This window comes from Eleginops maclovinus, chromosome 7, assembly GCF_036324505.1.
Source record: "Eleginops maclovinus isolate JMC-PN-2008 ecotype Puerto Natales chromosome 7, JC_Emac_rtc_rv5, whole genome shotgun sequence".
NCBI classification, from domain to species: domain Eukaryota; kingdom Metazoa; phylum Chordata; class Actinopteri; order Perciformes; family Eleginopidae; genus Eleginops; species Eleginops maclovinus.
In genome coordinates, this window is record NC_086355.1 from 7,361,022 (window position 1) to 7,383,861 (window position 22,840).

General features: G+C 41.2%; 2 protein-coding genes across 2 annotated transcripts in view; both read right to left on the reverse strand.

Moving 5' to 3' along the window:
• Positions 1-12,839, reverse strand: part of si:dkey-100n23.5 — a 44,833-nt gene extending 31,994 nt beyond the window's left edge. The window contains exons 1-8 of the mRNA XM_063886965.1: positions 12,651-12,839; positions 9,745-9,797; positions 8,598-8,652; positions 7,619-7,675; positions 7,451-7,511; positions 4,652-4,739; positions 1,268-1,357; positions 754-792 (exon numbers count right to left, since the gene is read on the reverse strand). Coding sequence (XP_063743035.1) covers positions 754-792; positions 1,268-1,357; positions 4,652-4,739; positions 7,451-7,511; positions 7,619-7,675; positions 8,598-8,652; positions 9,745-9,797; positions 12,651-12,731 — 524 coding nt within the window. The 5' untranslated portion in view covers positions 12,732-12,839. The remainder of the gene's footprint in view (positions 1-753; positions 793-1,267; positions 1,358-4,651; positions 4,740-7,450; positions 7,512-7,618; positions 7,676-8,597; positions 8,653-9,744; positions 9,798-12,650) is intronic.
• Positions 12,840-15,716: 2,877 nt separating this feature from the next.
• LOC134867370 (mid1-interacting protein 1A-like) lies at positions 15,717-17,348 on the reverse strand. The gene has a single exon (XM_063887900.1). The coding sequence runs from the start codon at positions 17,062-17,064 to the stop codon at positions 16,570-16,572; it is 495 nt and encodes a 164-aa protein (XP_063743970.1). The 5' UTR covers positions 17,065-17,348; the 3' UTR covers positions 15,717-16,569.
• Positions 17,349-22,840: the final 5,492 nt, after the last annotated feature.

A 22,840-nucleotide genomic window follows, 5' to 3' on the forward strand; every position in this document is an offset into this window, starting at 1 on the left:
AATGTGTTTTTCCTTGACGGGCTCTGCTTGGCCTCTAATCTCTCATCTGGTTTGATGTAATTAGAGCTAATGAAGATTCCCTGATCCTCTGAGCGACTCGTCCCCCCGGGCCACGACAGCGTGGAAAACTAGAAAGAGCCGGGGAGCAGAGGAGCGCTGATAAAAGAGACACAGGCTCATTTAGCGCAGCTGATAGCTATGTGTTGTTCAGCATGTGTGTGTGTGTTTGTCTGCGCATGTCGGTCTGTGTGTGTGCATGCTTATTTGTTTAGAAAGATTGATTCCCTGCTGATGCTGCGAGCAGCAGCGCGATTACCTTGGCTCATAGCAAAGTGTTGTTGTGTGCGTGTGTGTGTGTGTGTGTGTGTATGTGTGCATTAGTGTGTGTATGTGTGCATTAGTGTGTGTACGTGGCTAAGCGTCAGTGCTGGGGGATTGGCAGAGTCTTTGCAGACTTAGGGCCAGTTGCAGAAAGCAGTAGACAGGCATAATCCTTCATAGCCATCCTAAACACTTAAATACACAGTGTAGCAACTCCCCTAAATCTGACAAGGCAGACTCAGATACATCCACATGTGCACACACACACACACACACATCTTGGCCTTACACCAAGTGGGAAAAAACCCTGCAGGCTCCCCTGACATGCAACCCTTCACATTTCCCCGCAGAGACAGCCCTCCCACCGCCCCCTCCTCCCCATCACCCCCAGTGGGGGAAGCTTTGAAGCCGGCGCTGAAAGGGTCTACTTACATCCCAAATCTCCAGGCTACGTGATCGTCTGTGATCCAGCTGGGGGAAGAGAGAGAGAAAGAGAGAGAGTGGTGAGGGGGGCTACAAAGGAAAGGGAGAGCGTGAGCGGAAGACAGACTTGTGTGACTGCGGAGGGGGAAAGCTGTGCAGCTGTAGCTATTAATAAGCCGCGAGTGGAAAGAGAGAGCCGAGCCTGGAGATTAAGACTCTGTCCCAATTCTCATTCCGCTAGCACGGCCTTTTCCCCTATCCCTCACCTCTTTGACTTCCCTCTAAACAAATGATGCCTTTCCTGTTCACAAAAAAGGAGCTGGAGAGTCTGAGGGAGTGTTTTACTGTTCAAAGATATGCTGATAATTGCACACAAAATCTAAGAGAAGGAGTCTGTCTGGAGCTGGACTGAGGCCAGTGATGTGGCCCTCTTTGAAAGGCAATATATTTAACAGAAAATCTGCTGGGCCAGGCTGAAGAAACGTAAAAACTGAGCTGCAGCTGGACATTGGGCTGTACTCACCACCAGGCTCCCGCGGGGCCGTAGTATCCCTTTAGCAGCGGCAAAGAGGCCATGACTAGAGGCACCCCCCATGCCATCAGATGGTACAACCTGATAAAAGACAGAGATTTATTTCGTAATAGGCGAAGAGAACAGGGAGCTACGCAGAGAAAAAAAACAATGACTAAATCAATTATTTTCTTCAGTTCATCCCTTTGTTGGCACCGACATCGGGGTCATTTTTCAGTTGCAGACAAATGCCTATACAGCCAGAGTGCCAATTACTCATGGTAATTTAAACCGTAATTACTCTCAGTGTTGCGGAAAGATGATTTGCAGAGGATATATCGGCATAAAAACCACAAGCAGGATGTGGATTATCAATTCTGGGGGTAAGTGACGAAAAAAGAAATGTAGTCGATGATGGCTAGACTTTATTACAGATGTTTAAAAGAAAACGGACGAGAAAGCTGGAGAGGCACATGAAATCACTGTGTGTGTGTGTGTGTGTGTGTGTGTGTGTGTCAGACAGATGAGGTGTGCGCTCCAGTGTCTTCGGGCGTAGGTGTGGGCGTCGATACTTTATAGAGCGTACAGCGTCGCCCGGTCAATAGAGGGAAGTCCTGCCCTGACTTGTTCCAAGTGTGGTCAATCGAGTGGTGGCGACAAAGCTGACACACACTCAATCCCTCTCGACTTGTGCGGCACACACACACACACACACACACACACACACACACACACACACACACACACACACACACACACACACACACACACACACACACACACACACACACACACACACACACACACACACACACACACACACACACACACACACACACACACACACACACACACAACACACACACACACACACACACACACACACACACACACACACACACTTCACTCTGATTACACTGGGTGACACTGTATCTCCCCTCTCTGCCCTCAGCTGATGGACAGCAGTGTGCGAGTGTGTGGGAGGTGGTGGAGAAAAGGAAACGTCTGGAGGTTTAAAAAGGGCAGAATAGTGGGAGGGAAAAAGACATATGAAACATAAAGGTCCAAAGAGAGAGGGAGAGAGTTTGGATCCAACACAAGAGGGGGTGTGAGAGAAAGAAAAACAAGGGAGAACGGGAAAAATAGGAAATGGTGGAAGCGCTAAAAGCGAAAAGAGACACAGACAAAGAGAGAGAAAGTGTGTGTGGTGGTGGTGGGAGGAGAGATATAAATGGTAAAATCAGTGCTGCCAGTCGGCGGTGTGATGATTGGTGCGAGGGGGGGGGGGGCGGGCTTGTCAGGAAATCAATGTCGAGAGCCGGCAGCCCCGCAGACACACACTCGCACACGGGCGCGCTGCAACACACACACCACACACTCGCAGCACTTTGAGAGGGAGATGACGAGGTCCGGAGCTGCGCACAACATGGGCTTAATGAGGCACAGCAGGGCCGCTCTGTGCTCTGCACTTCACACACCTGCACGCACGCACACACCTGCACGCGCACACACACACACACACACACACACGCACACACACGCACACACGCACACACACAGGCACACAGGCACGCACACGCTGGCTCATATAGAAATCTCTCTCAGGGCTCAATCTCATTCCTCACAGCCTCACACCACTTCTTCTTCTTCCTCTTTGCCTGAATCTGTCCTTCAAACACACATAAACACACACGCACAAACACACTTCCCGTCCTCTCTTGCATCCACTTCAATCACTCTTAGATCATCCAGCCTCCGCTCCCCCATCTCCTCTGGCGATTTCTTCATTCATAAACCATCACACTGTGCCATCACTCCGTGTGTGTGTGTGTGTGTGTGTGTGTGTGTGTGTCAGATAGAGACGGGAGGTTGGGGGTAGAGGGGGGGGCTGATGGGTAATTGCGCAAGCATGCAAAGCCACATCGCCGCCTGCCGAAACACACACAGCTTATGTGTGTGCAGTCAATACAAGACACCCCTCCAGACACCCCGTCTTCACTTCGCTCTGACCTATTAAGCGCAGAGGGTTTTTTTTTTCATTGTGTGTCCACCCCAACGCAAAAATAGAGACACATCCACCTCACAACTTGTCCCTCTGGACCCAAAATAGGTGTGCAGCTGACGAGGCTCTGAAGCAAGACAATTTTGGCCCCCTATCCGGCCCCATTCCCTGCACTCATAAAACCGTCTACTTCTGAGTTATAACACCATTATATCGTCTGGCTTATTGCTAATCAATGCAGGGAAACTCCCATGGGAAAGGGGGGGGGCATGTCCCTTTACCAGCCCAACCCCTCACACACAGATGGGTAGGAGTCCCAAAACTGAGTTGCCACTAACTTGCTAAACCTTCCACCCCCCCCCCCCCCCCCCCCCCCCCAGAACGCATACATTTTTAAAAAAAAATTGGGGGAATGTTTGTGTCACAAGCTCCTCGCTAGGCATGGAAAATGAGAAAGTATCTCACACACACAAGGCATATTCACACTTGCGCTGCGGAGAGCGCTCATGGGAGTTTGAGCGACAGAAACATAGAGCCACAAAGCGTGAAGATGGGAGTACACACACACACACACACACACACACACACACACACACACACACACACACACACACACACACAACGGCTGACACTCACTCCCTTTTCAATTAGAGCTTCGGCAGGAACAGAAAAGAAGAGGGGGGAGGACAGAGGGAGGGAGGGAGGGGGCTGTCAATGCTCTGTGGGGAGACACATGCTCTGGCAGACCAAACACATGCACATTAACACACACACAAACATAAGCACACACGCAGAGGGAAATGGCCACCGCAAAACAAGAGAGGGATATTATATTTAAAGGAAGATACAGTGACAGAAATCCTACACACGACGGACAAAGACGTTGAATTATTAATGGACGGACCAATTAGTGGATCTTTACAAAAAATAATCAGCAACTATTTCGGGAAGTAATTCAAAAGCCTATCATTCTCTGGTTAAAATGTTTTCAATATGAGGTTTTTTCTCCAATATTGAATATAGTTAATCAAATATATTTGTTTTTATATATGGCTCTGTTTTTCTATTTAAGGAGGAACATTTTTGGGGATGTGACCAAAAGTATAAAACAAATTTGAGTCCTGATTTCTCAGATCTCAGAACTGTGAGACAAAAGTCAGATTTCTCATTAAAGTCAGAATTCTGAGATTTAAAAAAAGTACAAAATTAATTATGTGTTAATTTTCAGGGAATACATTTAAACATTTGGGTTTTTTTCCAGAATTGTTAGATTAAAGTCAGAACTATTCTTATTTTTTGGGGACTTTTTGTCACTTCCCCCCAAAAAATAGACAAGAAAATTAAAATGTAAAAAATCATCAAAGAGATAAAGGAAACAACTGTCCCTGACTCACTTCTCATATCTGTTGGTGCTGATTTCTTTGACCAGGTTGAGGTACAGGTTCACTGTGATGAGGCAAACCCAGGCCAAGGCACTCCAGTCTGCAGGGACAGGGACAGGAACACACACACACACACACACACACACACACACACACACACACACACACACACACACACACACACACACACACACACACACACACACACACACACACACACACACACACACACACACACACACACACACACACACACACACACACACACACAGGGAAAAACAACAAGGTCAAATTACAAGACAGCTCCCCTCAGCATGCACCTGCAAGTGTGTGTCCAAACACACTTGTATGTATGAGTGTGTGTGTGTGTGTGTGTGTGTGTGTGTGTGTGTGTGTGTGTGTGTTCCACTTTTTGATAAATGAAGGCCCATTCTGCAGTAATATGAGGGAAACCTGTGGCTAAGGGTGATGGATGAGAGGGGGGAACTCAGAGAGAGATAATGATGAACTGTGGAAAAGCAAAGGGAGATAAGCAGGGGTGGGGGGGTGAGAGAGGATGAAATGAGAACGAGAGCGAGGAGCGGGTTGAGGAGGGGGTGAGTCGGACAAAGTGGACTAAAGCCAGTGTAGAGAAACTGAAAAGGAAAAGAAATAAGGAAAGGGAAAGGAAGGCAAAGTCAGCAAAGTGGAAAGAAAGGAATATATTTTACAGAGACAAGGAAGAGAGTCTAGGAAGCTCACTTCATTTTTTTGCCCTCGTATTCAGCCCTTTTCTGTGTGTGTGTGTGTGTGTGTGTGTGTGTGTGTGTGTGTGTGTGTGTGTGTGTGTGTGTGTGTGTGTGTGTGTGTGTGTGTGTGTGTGTGTGTTTCTGTTGACAGGACAGGCAGGGCTGGTCGTCACAATGATGGATTCTCTCAGCCGCAGACCCAGCTTACTCAGTTTCGCACCAAAAACCCCCACACAAATACACAAAATGCGCTCCCCGTGTACACTCAAGCAATGTTTAGGAATAGTGCGCAGTGACTAAGAAAGAAGGGGGCTGGCTGTCTATGTCATTGTCAAAATAAATCACCGTCACAACGTGTCTTACATAACCTGACAACAGCCGAAGCGCTGCTTTAAAACTCAACAACGTACAGCTCCGATTCCCCACCTGCCCAGATGCTGCCTCGGCTACCGTCCTCCTCCATTTCAAACACATTTCATAACATTTTATTAGTCCGAGTTAAAAGCAAAGCTGCGCTATGCGGCTCCCTCTAGACTCGGAGCACCGCAACAGAACAAAGTGCCCGCTCAGCCGGTGTTTATGTACGGCCGTTTGTCCTAAGCGTGAGGATCCTCGTGATAAACCGAGGTGACAGGCAGCAACCCTGCAGCACTAACTCACTGCCCATTACCCTGTATCTGTCTGAGTGTGTGTGAGGGTGATGTGTGTCTGCCTGTGAGACCAATAAAACAGGCCTGGAGGAGTGTTGCATTAGCAGGCAGTCCTAACTAACAGCCCTTATGCTATGTGAGGCTAAAGGAACTGTAATTAAAACAAATGCATCCAAGGTAAACACAATCCTGCCCTCTTGAGTCCAAGAAATCCTACCAATATCACCAGATTGAGAGGTTGCAGATGAGTCTGACTAACCCAAATGATGCGTTCATTGGAGGAAAATCAATGATGAAACACTGAGGCGTCTGGTTTGAGGGCGATGTACTGAATAGCTGCAATGAGCCAATAACGACTCAGCGTGGTGCTTGACTCCTACATGTTACACCATCGTTACGGGTGTGGTATTCTTGGCATGGGTGTGTGAATACTCCTCCACCCCTGACAACTTGTGTATCTCAAAATGGCATGTAAACATTCTCCATCTTTTACTGACAGCAGAGGAACAGCGTGCACAACTTGAGTTGCCAAATTATTGTTAAAAAAATTCAAGACACAAATATAAAGCGGCAATTATCCAATTTGTAACCATTATTGGATAATCTGCAAGTTATTTTCTACATTAGTCGTTGGATTCTACACTAGGTCAACAAAGTGTCCGAAAATCTTGTAAAATGTCCTTCCCAGGCCAAAGTGATCTATATATGTCTTGTTTTGTCAGCCCCAAAACCAAAGATTCAGTTCAATCAGATCAGTTTTATATGATATAAAATTGAGACGAGCTGGAAATTGCCATTCTTTAGAGGCGGGAAAGTCATTCATTAAAAATGAATTAAATTCTTAATCAATTATTAAAATAGTCAGGATTATTTTTCTCTCGACCGACTGACAACTAATCGTTGCTGCTCTAATAAAATGTCAATAAAAAATATAACCATTCAATGAGAAGTAATTACCATACACTCAATGTTAGACACAACAGAACACATATTCAAATACAATAGACAGTAAAAAAAAAAGGCAAAAACAAAGTCTGGTATTTTGAGACACCAATATGTTTTTTTGTTCTGTTTTTTATATACATCTGCAAGGCTTTAGTTCTCTCTTTGCCTGGTAGCAGTGACTTTACCATTATATATTTATTTAAAACATCCGTTTATCGCTTTCAGAAGCTCACTTTCTTGCCTGTATATCCTCCAGTAATAACTCACTGCGTTGCATTTCAAATAAGCTCTGGTGAAAGATGGAGCTATAAGCCGGAGCAATCAGTGTCAAGCCAAAAAAAAAAGAAGAGAGGAAATGACAAAGTAATATTATTTCACACTGTGATTTACGAGCTCTTCAACAGATGTCTTTGTTGAATCTTTGCTGGCGTACTCAACCTCTATTGGTGAAAGTGTGCCTGCGACTAAATAATTAAGTTTCGTCTTACCAAAGTAAGTTAGCCAGCAGGCCTGGAAGTCACAAAGCGATCCCTTTGGATGTGAATCCCCCTAGGTAAGAAGGAAGAACAGCAAAGAGACGTATTTTTACAAACCAGCAAAAAAATAAAAAATCTGTGCTTTGTGGGTGTTTAGTGAAGCAGACTCGGGTAACTCACCATGACATATGCTACGCTATCGAAGAAGGCAGCTACAGTCAGGTTGAGGATCATCTTCTGCACAGGGAAAAAAATGAGAGGAAGACTTGAAGCGGGATTCTCCAACAAAACATCCCAACTTAATATGGCAGCACATTTATATTCACGTATAGAGAAAGGCAAATTATACATCAAATGATCGCTGATGCATCTGACAGCTTGGCGTGTCTGGTGACAACGCTGTGAAAATATCACAGGGTGGAGGGAAGAAGAGTCCTTAACTTCTTCAGTATAAACTAAAGTAAAAATGTATAATCTGTGCGCTACAAATGTTTTAGAGGTGAAGAGGTGGTTAGAATTGGTAAGGCACACATACACCCAGCCCTTTTTGTGTCCAGCAACGACCCAGCTACAGAGGAACAGGAGTGAGAGACATAAAAAAAACATAAAAAAAGAGCATTAGTATTTATGACTGACAGGTAACCTTTGTGAGGGGATGGAGGTAAGGACAGTGTGTGGTGTGAGAGGAGCTGGAGGAGGTGAAGCTACTCTGCGCGACCTGGTGCGGAGGTAATAGGATCCATCGGAGCATCGTGCTAAACTGTCATTTACTTCAGATTAGGAGGATAACGTGGAGCGCTGCAAAACCTGACAGACCTGCCTGACTGGCTTCAAAAAACACCAGCGGGCTGCACACTCACGCACTCATCAGCTTTAGACATTAGCATTGTGGATAAAAGAAAAACATGTGGCGGGAAAAGCACATCTCACTAATATTATTCAGTCATTGTGTGACCTAAAGGGGAAAGACAGCCGTCATTATCACAGAACAACCATGAGTCAATTAACTCCGCAATTAATTAATCTGTGCATTTTAATTGGGTTCAATTATGCCAAGATTCGCCATGGCTAATTGAACATATTTCCGGTGGCAATGAAGCAAACAGAAATGGGAGAAAAAGAGAGTGGCAAAACATACTGTGGTGTAGTGGAAATTTACCTGAGCCAAAGAGTGATATCTGCGAAGTAGCCAGATCACAAGGAGCATAAAAATACTGTGGAGAGATAAGAAAGCAGTGAGATGGTTCTTGCCAACTGAAAGTAAACAGGTTAAGTTTCATGTTGTAATAATGACATAGTAGCTTACTGCACACATGTAGGCCTTCATCATAAAAACGTAAACTAAATCCCGGCGGTTCTGCAGCAAACGTTTATCTGGGGATTTTATTTAGCTTAGGGTACGATTACTGACCGTTAAAGCCTTTTTAGACTGAAACTAATGAGAGCTGCAGAAAACCTGCCAGAGACCTGCTCAGCAGCATTTGAAGGAATGATTTCTCCGGCCAAAAAGAAACCGCTAAAGCCAAATGCTGAAGCCAAAATGTTAAGATGCAGTTAATCAAAATGCCACTAGAAGCCACAAGCAAAATACAACTGTCTATTGAAATAAATGGAAAATACGTCAAAGACTTCTGTGAAATTATAAATGTCTGTTTTGACAGAAGAGATGCTTGTCCCAACATAGTCATTTCCCTTGTTTGTTTCTAAAAAGTATTCAATTAAAGTAATTTCTAATTCAACAGGGGCCTGGAATTTGAAAAAGTTCAATATAAATATTTTTGTTTAATTAGAAAAAAACATCTCAAAAGCAAATGTTGCATGCAGTTATGCACACCACTGTTTTCTTTTTTTACAATAGGCTTTAATAACTTTTACTTTATTGGCATGCATAACTGACACCCAGGGTGTAGCCAGAACAACAACACTGCAAAGCACATCTAAAATGAACCCAAAGTAGAATCAAAACAACTTGGACAAAGCCTCAACAAAAGCTATTAAAGTATTAAAGGCTTAACAAAGATGAGATTTATTGCAGGGTGGCAGAAGTGGTTACAGTGTGCACAAGTTCAAATGACCTGCAGTGATTTCTTGCAAACAAACAAAGTAATGTTTACAATGAGTGTGTTTGACAAAGTGTATCTCCTGCACCATAAAACTTTTGCAAAGCTAGTTTTCATATATTTTAAATCTACAGGGAACAAATCATTATTAAAAAAAACCTGCCAAATCAGATATCATGGAAAAAACTGGTGTAAAATAAAAGTGAAGGTTTGTTTGAGAAATAAATAACGGGAGGAAATATTTACCATCCTACTAAGGAGAAGGTTCCTGTGGCTCGTTTTACTGTTAAGATCACCACCTGTAAATAAAAAACAATTCATTATGATATGGCTCACCTCCATTAATAATAAAAAAATCAATGTATCAAAATGTAGAGTAATCCATTCATTATTTTCTTTGTGTAATATTTTTTGAAGCACTGTGCAAACTTCCTGAGGAGTGCAATATAAACACAGCGCTGCCATGATTATAATCATAGGCTCAGAAATTACTGGGTTGACAAGACTGCTATTTGTTCAAGCATGTCTGTTGTGTTTGTTTGCAAGCATGTGCGTAATTAGAGGAAGTAGAACCAAATGGAGTTTGCATCTACTTCAGGCAACAGTAGTATCAGAAATGTGAGTTTTTGCATTCTGCTACCTGACACCTATAAGACCTGTAAAGATGTTTATGACCTCCAAACGCATGACGCATCTGAACATGCATTTAGTGCTGTTAAATGACAGCGGAGAAAATTGACAACCTAGAACTTGACACTCTACATACTTTGTGCAAAACAACATCAAAGCTGAAGCTGATCTGAGAGGAGGGAAGAAGAGGAACAGAGGAATGAAAACAATGAGAAATGTGTGAGTCAGTTCAAAAAGCTTCAGGGGAAATGAAAGAGCCCCATTGTAGTTCTGCAGCAGGACATGTCAACACTGAGCTGTGCAACACTTCTGCTGTGGCCCTGAGCACACAATGTCCTACACATGTTTCCTCGGAGCAAGAACAGACGACTATCTTCAAATCCATCTGAAACCTGCAATTGCATGTGTTACAGTGCAAATAAAACAGAGATATCTATGCAAAAAATCCAGGAAACATGACTGTTTTATAGAATTTACGGAAGTGACTCATGTTTTTTGCAGTAGATTTCTGAATACACTACAACACTATGGGATTTGTTTTTCTGAGGCTTTCTACTCCATTATTACTGTTTTAATTATATTTAAATGATGGCTCCCAAGTACTGATCTGTAAAAGTGTTGAAAAGCCTTTATACAAATTGTTGTATAAAAAAATGTAATGAAATATCTTGTTTTATGTACATTTTCCTATGATGAATACTGATGAAAATTATGAGGAATGGAGGAATACTTAGTTGTTGTTTTTTTTGAGTGATACTAAACTCAAACTGGTAGAGCCAGCTTGGTCAATGTGGGCCATCTGTATCTGGGTTATTGAGACAGCTTAAGGGACCCTATGATCGATGACTTGCAATTACAAGATACTGCTTGACGGGAAAATATAGAACTGGGCTCAAGGCGAGACAGCATTACTGCAGCATTCTTAGTTAAGTGTGGATCACAACCTTAAGCTGCTCGCATGCAAAGTTGCACCTACTCCCTTTAACACGCTCACGGCAACACTACTTCAGTCTTGATTCAGTCGGTTATCTCCTGACAAGTTATTCTGCATACAAGAACTATTGACTGCTTTATTATCCTCTCCTCCACATATTTGCAGGGTGTGGACTGAATACCACAACCACCTTTACAATTTAATGCAATATCATCTGAATCTATGCAGTTTGTGTGTTTGAGCTATTATTAAGTCTATGGTAAGGGATCTTGTTTTGGATTACACTATGTTGATTAAGCATTTATGCAGAATATTAATAGGCCTTTTTTTTTTTTTTTCAACTTGCATACAATTCCAAACAGTAACCTAAATGTAGCTACGCTAAAACATACAGTGTTCCCTGTGAGTCATCAAAACTAAATGTGTAACTTGTAACTTGTGTAGCTGTTCTATAATACTGAAGCGGAGGTAAAAGTACAATATTTCTTTATATTAAGTAATCAGATCTTGTACTTAAGTAAAAATAGAAGTACCAGAGTGTAGGACCAGTGTAGTGTAGGTTACAAGTTAAAGTCATGCATTCAAAATGTTACTCTGGGAAAAGTGCAAAAGTATTGGCATCAAAATATACTTAAAGTACACATATGCAAATTAGTTCATTTCAGAATAATATATTATATGTTTTGATTAAAATTATTGATGCATTAATGCGTTTATTAAAGCTGGTAAAATGTGCAGCTAGTTTTAAATACGTTGTATGCTGCAGGGTAGCTTGTGAATGTTACTCCAGGTGTGATTCAAGTTTTATTTAAGTGATGTTTATACATCACATTATCAAACCAAATCTGCAAAGTAACTAAAGTAGCAAAAGGTTGAAATACTCAATACTTATAATAATAATCAAGACTGATGATATAAAATAACGTAGAGTAAAACTGAAATACTACATTATAGAAGCCATTCAAAGTTGTAATTCGGTAAAGAAATGATAGCTCTTAGGCATTTCTCTGTCACTCATGTTGTTGTTAGTGTACTTTTATCACATGCAGCTGACAAAACAGGATCACATGTTATCATTTTCAGATAAGACAATGCTTATCATGTTCCTACTATTCATAAGAGACTCTTTCAGCCTGCATGTCTCGTTTCTAAACCAATGTGAGTAAAAACGCTTTCATAATGTATGAGAAACATCAGCTTAAAATACTTATAGCTAGTAATGCTCAGCTGGGTTAGCTCAAGTTAGCTTGTCGGACACAATCGAGTTGAGTTATGTTAGCTTTTCAGTAACAAGTGGAGATTAGCTCGTTTAAATTAGATGCACTTTAATGGTACTAATCAACCAGTTACTGAAGTTAGCTAGCATGCAAGATGACTGAAAGCTCAGTTACATGGTTACTGATGAACATTAGGACCATGCAGGTGTCAGGCATTCATACATCAACGTATACATCCAATTACTAATAAATATATCAGTTGGAGCTTATAATTACCAAACCTTAGTGAGTTCAAAGTAACCGTTATGTTGCTAACGAGCTAATTAGCAACAAAAAGCGAAAATTACTTTACAGTTACGTTAGCTACTTACGCATCGATAGTCTTCTGAATCTGTATTAAAAAACACGCAGCGTGAATCGTTACTCGTTGAATTTGAGTTTATTTTATCCATTTTAAGTCACAGTGGTTTATTTTTGTATTAATTCGCTTCAATTTGTTGTTATTGTCCTGTAGCCTTTTCTTGCACTTCCTGTTTCTACGGTGCGCACAAAGGGACAAAAGGGAGAGAGCAAGCGTTTTAGCTATCTCATCGGAGGGAAAGATGTTAGTCGAGACTTTGATTTACAGTATAACTCTGCGTATGTTCGTTGTACTTTTGAATGCATTCAGGTTTATCTTCACTGTAACAAAAAAACAAAACTGTCCAGGTTTGGAGGAATCCCCTCCCATGTTAGTAGGGTTTTTAGGTGTTTTCTGGTTTCAAAACATCAGTCAGTAGTGAAACTGAATACATCAAGTCAAGTGTTTTTATAGATAGATAGAATAGAGTCGGAGGATGAAACCCTCTTTATTAGTCACATACATGCACACAGCAGAGCACACACAGTGAAGTTGGTCCTCTGCATTTAACCCATCCTAGTACTAGCAGCAGTGGGCAGCTATTGTGCAGCGCCCGGGGAGCAATGGGGAGGCGGGATTGGAGGTGTCCGGTGCCTTGCTCAAGGGCACCACAGCAGGGCATAGGAGGTGAACTGGGACCTCTCCAAGTAGCAGTCCACTTTCCATATTTAGAGCACATTTAAAAACAACAAGCGTTGAACAGTATGTACAAAGTGACTACATAATGCATTATGCACAATTATTATTAGCAACATTTTTTTCCATACAAAACACAGCCTATAACATATTTATTTATCTTATTTGCACCATGTATGTTGAGTTGTTGGAGGAGCATGGGATATAAGATTTTCATTGCCAACATATACGTTGTATATGCTATGCATATGACCAATACAACCTTGAAATGATGCATTATTAAAATACCCAACATGTGGTCCAACTTAGCTTCACACCGCTTTAACAGTAAATGCTTTTCACAGGTCATTGCACCCCTAACACTTTTGACTATTTAACCCTGCTTGCTCTGCTTTAATAAAATACTACCCTTATTTATTGTTAATAATTTCAAAGTTAATTAAATTGTGTCTTTTCCCGCGACTGATATCAGCAAACTTTCTTGTCAAACTCTGCGGTTTGAGCACTGCTAATATCCCTATGTTTACAAATTAATTTGGATCTCATTATCAGAAACACTATCAAAAGGCCTCAGGAAGTTTTGTGTCCTGCTGCTTAAAAGTGTTTTGAGATTGACTGTAAAACTACTGCTATTCAGTGATAGCCCCTGGAATTCACCCAAAGGTTAATGATTATGTTTTATCTCAGTGGATGTTTTTGAGACCAGTAGATTCATTCAGTGAAAAACAGAAAGGCCTGTTAACTTTATCCCAATTTTCCGGAATGTGCATAGGAGTGGCAGCATTTCCTGTAAACGCTTTGAACCAAAGAAAAATAAAGATATTTTCAGGGTGATTTTCTTTAAATACATTTGAGGAGTTGCTCCCTTAAACTCTTAGGGTTTAATGTCAACTATTCTCTATTCCATTATGTGTCCACTACTCGTTTCTCGTTACTGTGCCTGTGGTTTGGCCTTGTGATGATGGCTAAAATGTGATGACCATTTTTGTTTCACTTCATATACCATTGTTCATATGATGAAATGAGTTGTTCTATTTTGCTTTTAGTTTTGTTTAATGTTTGTTCTGTGTGTGTGTGTGAGGACCCCAGGAAGAATAGCCAACGCTTATGCTAGTGCTAATGGGGATCCTAATAAAGAATAAAGAGGACCATTAAAGTGACTTTTTGTGTCCTCTGCTTATGTCTTTCCACTGAATAAAGCCAATTGAACATTATCTTTAAGACATTTTTGCATGTTCTCTCATGTGTTTGGGTTTTATGTAAATGTTGCGGGTGTGTGTGTGTGTGTGTGAAAGAATACAAGTGGCAAATGGGTGTGTGGCACTATTGACCTAATGTGACACTGAAACCCAAGCTGCACCCATTTTCCTCTTGGCCTTTGAGGCTGTTTCTGACAGTTACTAAAACAACAAAGACGGAGATCTTTTGTTTATTATTTCAAACTGGCAAGTTTGAACTTAAAACAAGACCTGCGTGTGCAGGCACATCAGCACACATATATTTGTGCAAAAAATATATAAATATAAAAGTAAAAAGCAAATCAACATATTTCAGTGCACACTTTTTAATGTGATATGTATCCCCTGCCTGCAGACATTACAGTGCTGTACGGTTCACTTTTATTCTATTCTCCGGAAATATTTCCCTTGAAATAACTTAAAGCAAAATTACTTTTACATGCATTCAAAATGGCCTTTTTATAAATTATATTATTGAACAACGCGGCATTACCCCTCAGGCTCTTCAGATTGTTCAAGGTCTGTCACTTGAAGCTTTACTGACTGGCAACATTCTTCAACCTGCAGGTAAATGTCAATTCACTTCTGAGAGGACACGTTGTTAAAAAGACTGCAAATGATGTTCAGATTTTTGTTTCATAATCTTAAATTCACATTCAAAAGGGTTGTAGTTTTAGCTGTAGGAATTACATATAATCTTAACAGATATAAAACACTTGAACAGCATTTACAAAAGCAAGACATGCTAATTTAATGAAAAGCTGTGCCAAATAACTCTTACTGTTGAATTAAACCTGTTTTCATAACTGAAGACACTCCCAAGAAGAGCTTCAGACAACAATGTGTCTGTCCTTATTATTCAATGTTTTATAAAGTGCTCCTAGTCATTTTATACTGCATATTTTAGTCTTTTCAAATTTTTAAATTGCTGACCCAGTCTCAGATTTGTTTCTTATGTTCTGTTTAACAAAATGTATGAAAAAAGGCTTTTTTATAAAGTGCAAAGCTATAGTATGTTGGGTAACCGCTATACTAGTAGAATTTGTTGTTGGCCTATTTGTGTAAAAAAAAAAAGTTGGTCTTATGTATAAGCCAAGTTCAGTATTTGTGATGTAATTTTTGATCATAACAGAATGTCTGAAAAACATACAAAACAAGTGAAGTAAGTTCATATCAAAAGTTTATTTTCAGAAACAAATAAGTACAAAAATGGCGTAGAAGGTGCAAAGAAAAGCGTTTGCTTATTTTGACAGATGGACATGTCCAATAATACCATAATAATAGTAAACACATGACAATAATAACAATGCATCTTGTGGAAACCCTCATTATGCTCCATACAGAAGCATTATCACGATTCTGGTTCAATGGCCATGTAGGGCATTAGGAGATCACAGGCAACAGCTACAGTGAGCATCTGCCTCCTTCCATGCAAGCATAATTTAAAGTCACATACACATCATATTTGAATGAGAACTAATCATACAGAGACACATACATCTGAACACACTGACATCCTCAGCAGCACCAACAGGAAGCTGAATCTTTCGTCAGTATCCCCCTATAGAGGGGAGGTTCAGACAACAGGTCCTGTAGTTCATGCAGTCCACCTCACATCCAACATTGAAATAACATTTGGCTCTCAAACTATACAGAGTGAGGTAATACAAAATACATTACATTAAATAAAAAGGTTTTAAATATGTTTCATCTATGTATCACAGGTGCTGAATGCAATATGTGTACACAACTTTGGAGTGCAACAACATATTAGTTTCGTGTCAAGTACACACATGCTTTCATCAGGTTCAACACATCTACAGTCAATAATACCACAGAGTAGAAAGAGAAATAAGCTGCCTTTTTTCTCTACCATTCAAATGCTTGTCCATAAATTTCATCAGTAGTGACAGCAGCAGCAAGAAGACCCAATTGAGAAAAGTCAGTTCAGCCAGTCCAATATAAATAATTCTGGTTTTTTTTGTTGTTTTTTTTTTAGTTTTTGCGGCTCTGAGCTTACTGGCAGATCCCGATCTCCTTTTTGTAGCGCTTGGTGAGAGAGTCAGCCTGCACTGTGAGCTTGGACAGCACCCCTTGCAGCCCGGTCAGGTGGAACTGGAACTGCTTCTGCAAATCCTCGTCTTCCTCCTCTTCCTCCTCGGACGAAAAGGATGATAGTGACGATGCGGAGGAGACGGACGCGGAGGAGTTCTTGCGGCTGATTACCATGCTCTCATTGCGCCTCTCATCGGCCTCTGCTCGCCTGACTCCCCACTGAATGTCCCTGCGAATGGACTTGAGCAGCTCGTAGTAGCTGTACATGTCACCCTCGTCCTCGTACGATTTCATGGAGTTTGTCATCTCCCTGTCCTCTTCCAGCTCCAGCGGGACGTCCATGAGCATGCTGGGCAACATGACGGTCTGGTCCATGTTGTTCACAGCGCCGATGAAGCGGTTCATGGCGTTGAACAGGGAGTTCTTCTGCGAGGGGGTTTCTTGCTGCATCATCATAGTGGCGAGTGGTTACTTGTGGAAGATCCGAGTGACTTGTTTATCTTCTGTTGCTTTATTTCCGGGCTGATCGGCTTAAGAGTAGCGTCTGCTTAGCTGCAATTCTTCAGCGGGGATTGGCTCTCGTGTAAATCAGGCGCGTTGAGTTTCCGCGGTTTCAGTGTTTGAGCTCTTTTCGTAGTTTCTGGTTTTCGAAGAGAAAGGTGTGCGTTTATATAGCCACAGTTTCCGGCTGTAGAGGCGTTCCCACAACCTGTTTGTCAAGTTCTTCCAACGTTGAAACCAGATCTAAATGACCTGAAGTAGCACGCAGAGAGGTTTTTCATTTTTGTCAGGAAGGGGTGTGGCTTAAAATTTACAGTTAAGGAGGGGGGGGGTGAAACCAACTCAGCAACATGCAGAACTACAAACACCACAACAAAACTGTATTCTTTACTGTGCGTACAGCAGTTGTAAATTCAACGCAGTGTTATCCCAAACTTTAAATTATTAAACATGTGCTGTTATGTGAAATGATGTGCTTGGATTTCCGGTGAAAGAAATGACATCACCACATCTCACATTCTGTTCCGATGACAGGCAGGGTGAGGCCTGACCGAGCAGGGCCTGTGATATACATATTCATTAAGCAAGCCATCAGCCCACTGCTTCGGCATACTCACAGCCAATCAGCGGGCAGGATGCGTTTCCTCCGGGGCGGGACAAGTCCATTTTTGTCTACTGTTAACTCACTCACGTTTGGAAAAAAGAAGCAACAAGTGTTTGAGATGTTCAGCTTTTCAATGAGTATTGGTTTCATTTGGAGACTAACTCTCACTGTGTCACTTATACATGGAAGAAGTACTTTCAAAGTACAAATACCAATAATTGTATGTTTTACAAGTTGTTTATCAGCTAAATATACTTGCATCAAAAATAAATCCAAGCCTATCCTAGACCTTCTGCAGACACAACGTACCCTGATACAAAAGTGAAATCACTGGTGTTATAAAATAGGACTTCAATGCGTTGTCAGTCTGGGCTTATTTTTAAGCAGCATTGCTATTCATGTCCCCTGTTCAGGTGGAGCTACTTTTAAACACAGATAGTTCAGTCCAGTGGTTCCAAACCTTAGGGTCAGACCCCATCCTAAGGGTCACTGAGGGGTCCTGAGATTAAAGATATGTACAAACAAGTACAAACTATGTTTCATATTGTATTGTATTTTGCTGCGGTAACAAACAAAAAAAATCCCAATTTGGGATAAATAAAGTATTTCTGATTCTGAAGAAAAAGAAAGTCTGAAAACTGCACTAGAGGAGCCTAGTAGTCTAGTAGATTAGGTAACCTTTTTCTCCACAAATTGTCACATTTTAAGTAGAAGCTATGGTCAACAAAGGGAAAATAAAGGAGGCCCCTCTTCCAAAAATTATATTTATCCTTGGCACAAATGTACATTTATGACATAATCAAAGTGAAACATTGGGGATATAAAATGTGAAAAAGTGAAAATTGACTCTTAACTGAGTACCAGGTCCACGTTAGTAGCCCCTGCAGGAATATTGCAGTCCTGGTTATTTCCCTTCAGGGTTACTTGAGTGTAAGCCATTTACAGAATTGACAAGCTTTTCAGATTACACTTAAACCCAAACTGTTACAGCAGCCAATTTCCAGCAGCGATGGTGGACAGCTGATTTCCCTGCTACTCTTCTATTTAGGTATGCTGGTAAACAGGGGGGACTCCCACCCCTGCAACAGAAATAGCCCACTCTAAGCACTGGATACTGTGCATGCACTGTGCATTCACCGTGGGAGTGCTCAGTTTGAAACCTGAGCTATTATAAACAATTCTGGTGAGACTGAAACTATGGAAACATGTTTTTCACTTTGTGGAAATCAACAAAAAGATAAATCCATCTGTCTGCTCAATCAAAACATGTCTTACTGATTCACAGAATGGAGTTTAAAATAGATTTGCAGGACTTTAAAGGATAGGCTCACAGTAATGCTATAAGGGAAGGAGTGGGGAATGACCAGATTGATACTTCATGGGAGATGTCTATCGGCACAGATTGTTCTAGATGAATCACTCTTTGCTGCTGAGCAAGAATGGAAAGAATTCCGAACATGAATGGCTGAACCTGCTTGTTGGGTTTTGTATCTCTCCGTCTCTGTCCCGTCCTACTTCCTTCTTTCTTCTACCTCTGCTGAAACCACAACTCCCTGTCCTGAAGGTTGAAGTGAAGTATTCTCAACCTATATAAAAATACAATGTGCAAATTAAATTAAATACCAGTGAAATCCATGCACTACACATACAATCACAGTAATGAAACGGATTAGAAATTATTAACATGTAAACAGCATTGTTGTTGGTTGAGGTACCCTATTAACTAATTTCAAGTTAAAACACTTAAGTTCAAGTGAAGCCGCAAGTCGTTGGTGTTAATGCACCTAGTTCAAACTATTTTTTTACTTTGTTAAATTGAGAATAAAGACACGTGACTAAACTCTGACTGGACTTCAAGTCATTTGACTCAAACCTGTTAAAAAAAACTCCATTACAAGTAAAAGTGTATTGAAAAGTTACTTAAGGAGAAGCATATTAGTACTATAAACATATAAAAATGAAAGTAATTACAACAAAAAACAGAATGATGCCTGCCTTACATAATTATATACAGCATAATTGGGTTATTGTAAACTTGCATACCATTGTAATGTTGCATTTAAAGGTGGATTCAATTTGCATACTCTTTGGATAGTTTAATCCTCATGAAATTCACAATATATTATAAAATATTCAAAGGTTTTGTATCTTAAATCTTACTCTGCAAACACTTATCAAAAAAATGCAGTAAAAAGTATAAATTCTGTACTCTATACTATCAAGGAATAAAAGTATAAATCAGCACAAAGGGGAAAAACTGAAGTAAAGATCCTTGGTGTTGTATTTAAATACAGTAGTTCAGTAAAGGTAGTCATGTCATTTATCACACATTACCTTAATCCTAGATCTGCCTTTGGAAGTAAAGCTACAAAAACACCTACTGACTAATCTCATCCCCCCTCTGTAGATAAACTGATCCCAGATCAAGTTAGAGGGAAAACAGCAGGTCAGCAAAGCAAGAGTGCACGGCTGCTGAGTGGAGATCAGATAAGAACAGGAGCTGCGTTTTGCTTTCTCAACAGGCCTGTCAATCACGGCCCCTCCTCACTGACTGCCTCTATTCTCCCGTGAAAAGGCCTTTCCAGTTGTCAGAAAGCGCACTATGCCTGAATGCAACAATGAAACCCGGATCAGTTCGGAAGGGTTTCTCGATTGTGTGTCATGTCAGACGCTGAGCATCCACCGATTACGGCGGGTGTCATCATCATCATCATCCCTGGCTTCAAAGACAGAGAGGAGGAGGTGGAGGAGGCATGAAGGGGTGCAGGGCTGTGCAAAAAAAGGCAGCTTGAGTGGGAACTCTAGTACTTGTCATCACAACTGCATGTTACTGAAAAGTGTGAGGCATGGTGTCTTCAGTTTAGCAGGGGAGCTGGAGGCAACGCAGCAACAGCAATTACCCAACAACAGCAATGCCTCACATCACAAACAGGCGTGCGGAGCGGGACACTACTTTATAAGGAAGTAAATGAGGTTATCACTGTGGATTAGAAGAGATAAGAGCGTGCTTCAAAAGAGGAAATGAAAATCATAGTAAGATCATATTAAAGCAGTAATGTAATCATAGGTTTAATAAGATTTTTTGTCTGTTCAAATAGGCATTTGAAATCACATTTCCTTCAAACCGAGCCCAATGAGCCAGAGACAACGTTTTCTATTATGGCAGACGATATACTTGAAAACGTGACAACAGTATTAGTCAAGTATAGGTCGGACATTTTTAAGGAATTATTCTAAAAGAGGATCTGAGGCTTACTGCCAGTAGGTACTGATTTTTTTGTGTGGATATATTTAGATATTTGTATGATATTCTTTGTCTTTTCTAAACGTAAGTCTATATAGTCTTCAAAAATATTTGCTAAATGTTCAAATCTTTAGTTGTTCATGGATCACCTTCTTATTTTACAAGTTGTATAGTTTTTTTAATACCATGATCAGAATCCATATTTAGCCTATTGGCACCAAGAGTGAAACACTTCACACTTTTCTTGATATAGATTAGGGGGTCCTTCGTTTTTCTCTCTGTTGTAAGGGGTGCTTGGCTGTAAAATAAATTGTGAACCCCTGTTTGTGCATCATAAGGCAAGGTCATCTGTTTCAGATTTTAAATTCAGTATTTCTAGGAATATGTCTTAAAATGAAATGAAAAATGAATCAGCCATTTAGTAAACATCTTGCATGTCTATCGTTAAAAACGCAGGGATGCACCCAGCCTTTCTTCATCATTAGACTGGCTGCACTTGGACGTGTCGGTGCGCTCTTCAGAACGGGTGTGCGTGTGTCTGTGTGAGTAATAGCGCTTCCCGGGTGGATGCCTCCCTCCAGCCTATAACCGATTAAGTGTATTCGGGAGGCGGAGGCACATGGGGGGGAGTGAGGAGGGGGTCGTGTTGTGCGCGGAAGCCAGCGGCACGCACGCTCCATTAGCAGACCCACTGTCGCGCCGCTCTGCCGGTAATTTGCGTAACGAGATCGGAGCGAGCCCAGTTAGTGCGATCTCTGCCCGAGAAACAGCCTCTCATAGCCGCCTGCACACCGCTGTTTTCCGGCCTCGTTTCCGATAGAGCCCGCAGCAGCGCAGGAAAACGAGCGGACTGACGGAGACAGTGTGTGTGTGTGTGTGTGTGTGTGTGTGTGTGTGTGTGTGTGTGCGCGCGCGCGCATGCGTGCGTGCGCGTGTGGCGCTTCCTCTCACCACACATGCTGTTTTCCTCACTCTCGATGTCCCCGGTCCCCTCCTCTCTCCACGCAGCTCCGTTTTCCGCTAATACCCAAGCGCCACCACGTGGACAAATATGGTACTCAGTGATGTCATAAAGTAAAGCAGCCCCGGGGGGTTTAGAAGAATAATCACTTAATGTTAAAAAGCATAGATTAGGCAAAGACTTACTATTATATAACAAGATATTACTTTAAAATTGTTGATATTTTTAATTAATTATTTAGATTAATCTATTGATCCCATATTTTGAAATGATTTTTGTTACAATAACATGTCTACCAGGCATTGGACATGAGTAAAAATTAAATCAAATACAATAAAATAAACACATATCAACAGCAGAAATATTTACACTTAAACTAGTTGTCTATCTACATAGTCCACATTATAAAACAAAAAGTTTATACAGAAAAATAAATAAAAAGCAGTTATGTGACATCGTTTTGATTTGCCTTTCGTTTTTTTAGTGAATAAAGACTTGCTCCCTATCTCATCAAACATTCTGCATTAGAGCAGAGGACATTGCTGCGTCTTCACTTCTTGTTGCCAATAACTGGCAGTCTGATTTGTTGTCTGTATCTCAGTTTATCAAAATGTCAATCTGTCTTTCTCAGCTCACAGTAACCCAGATAATCTGTCACCACATCTATTGCATGTCAGTCCCTCCTAGAAGAGGAATCCCCCAGAGCTTCAGTCCTGCTCTTACCGGTTCTTACCTAGTAAACTAGAAATGTCTTAAGCATACAAAGCCTGTCTGAAGGCTTTGCAGATTACTTTTAGTTGCTCAGGAATGTGTAAAAGCTGCTCATTGCTATTTAGTACTTATATGAATCCTATATACATTTGAAGTTTTACTAATTTATCCCAGCATCCATTGTTTGCTGTGTGATTTTCACAATTGTGTG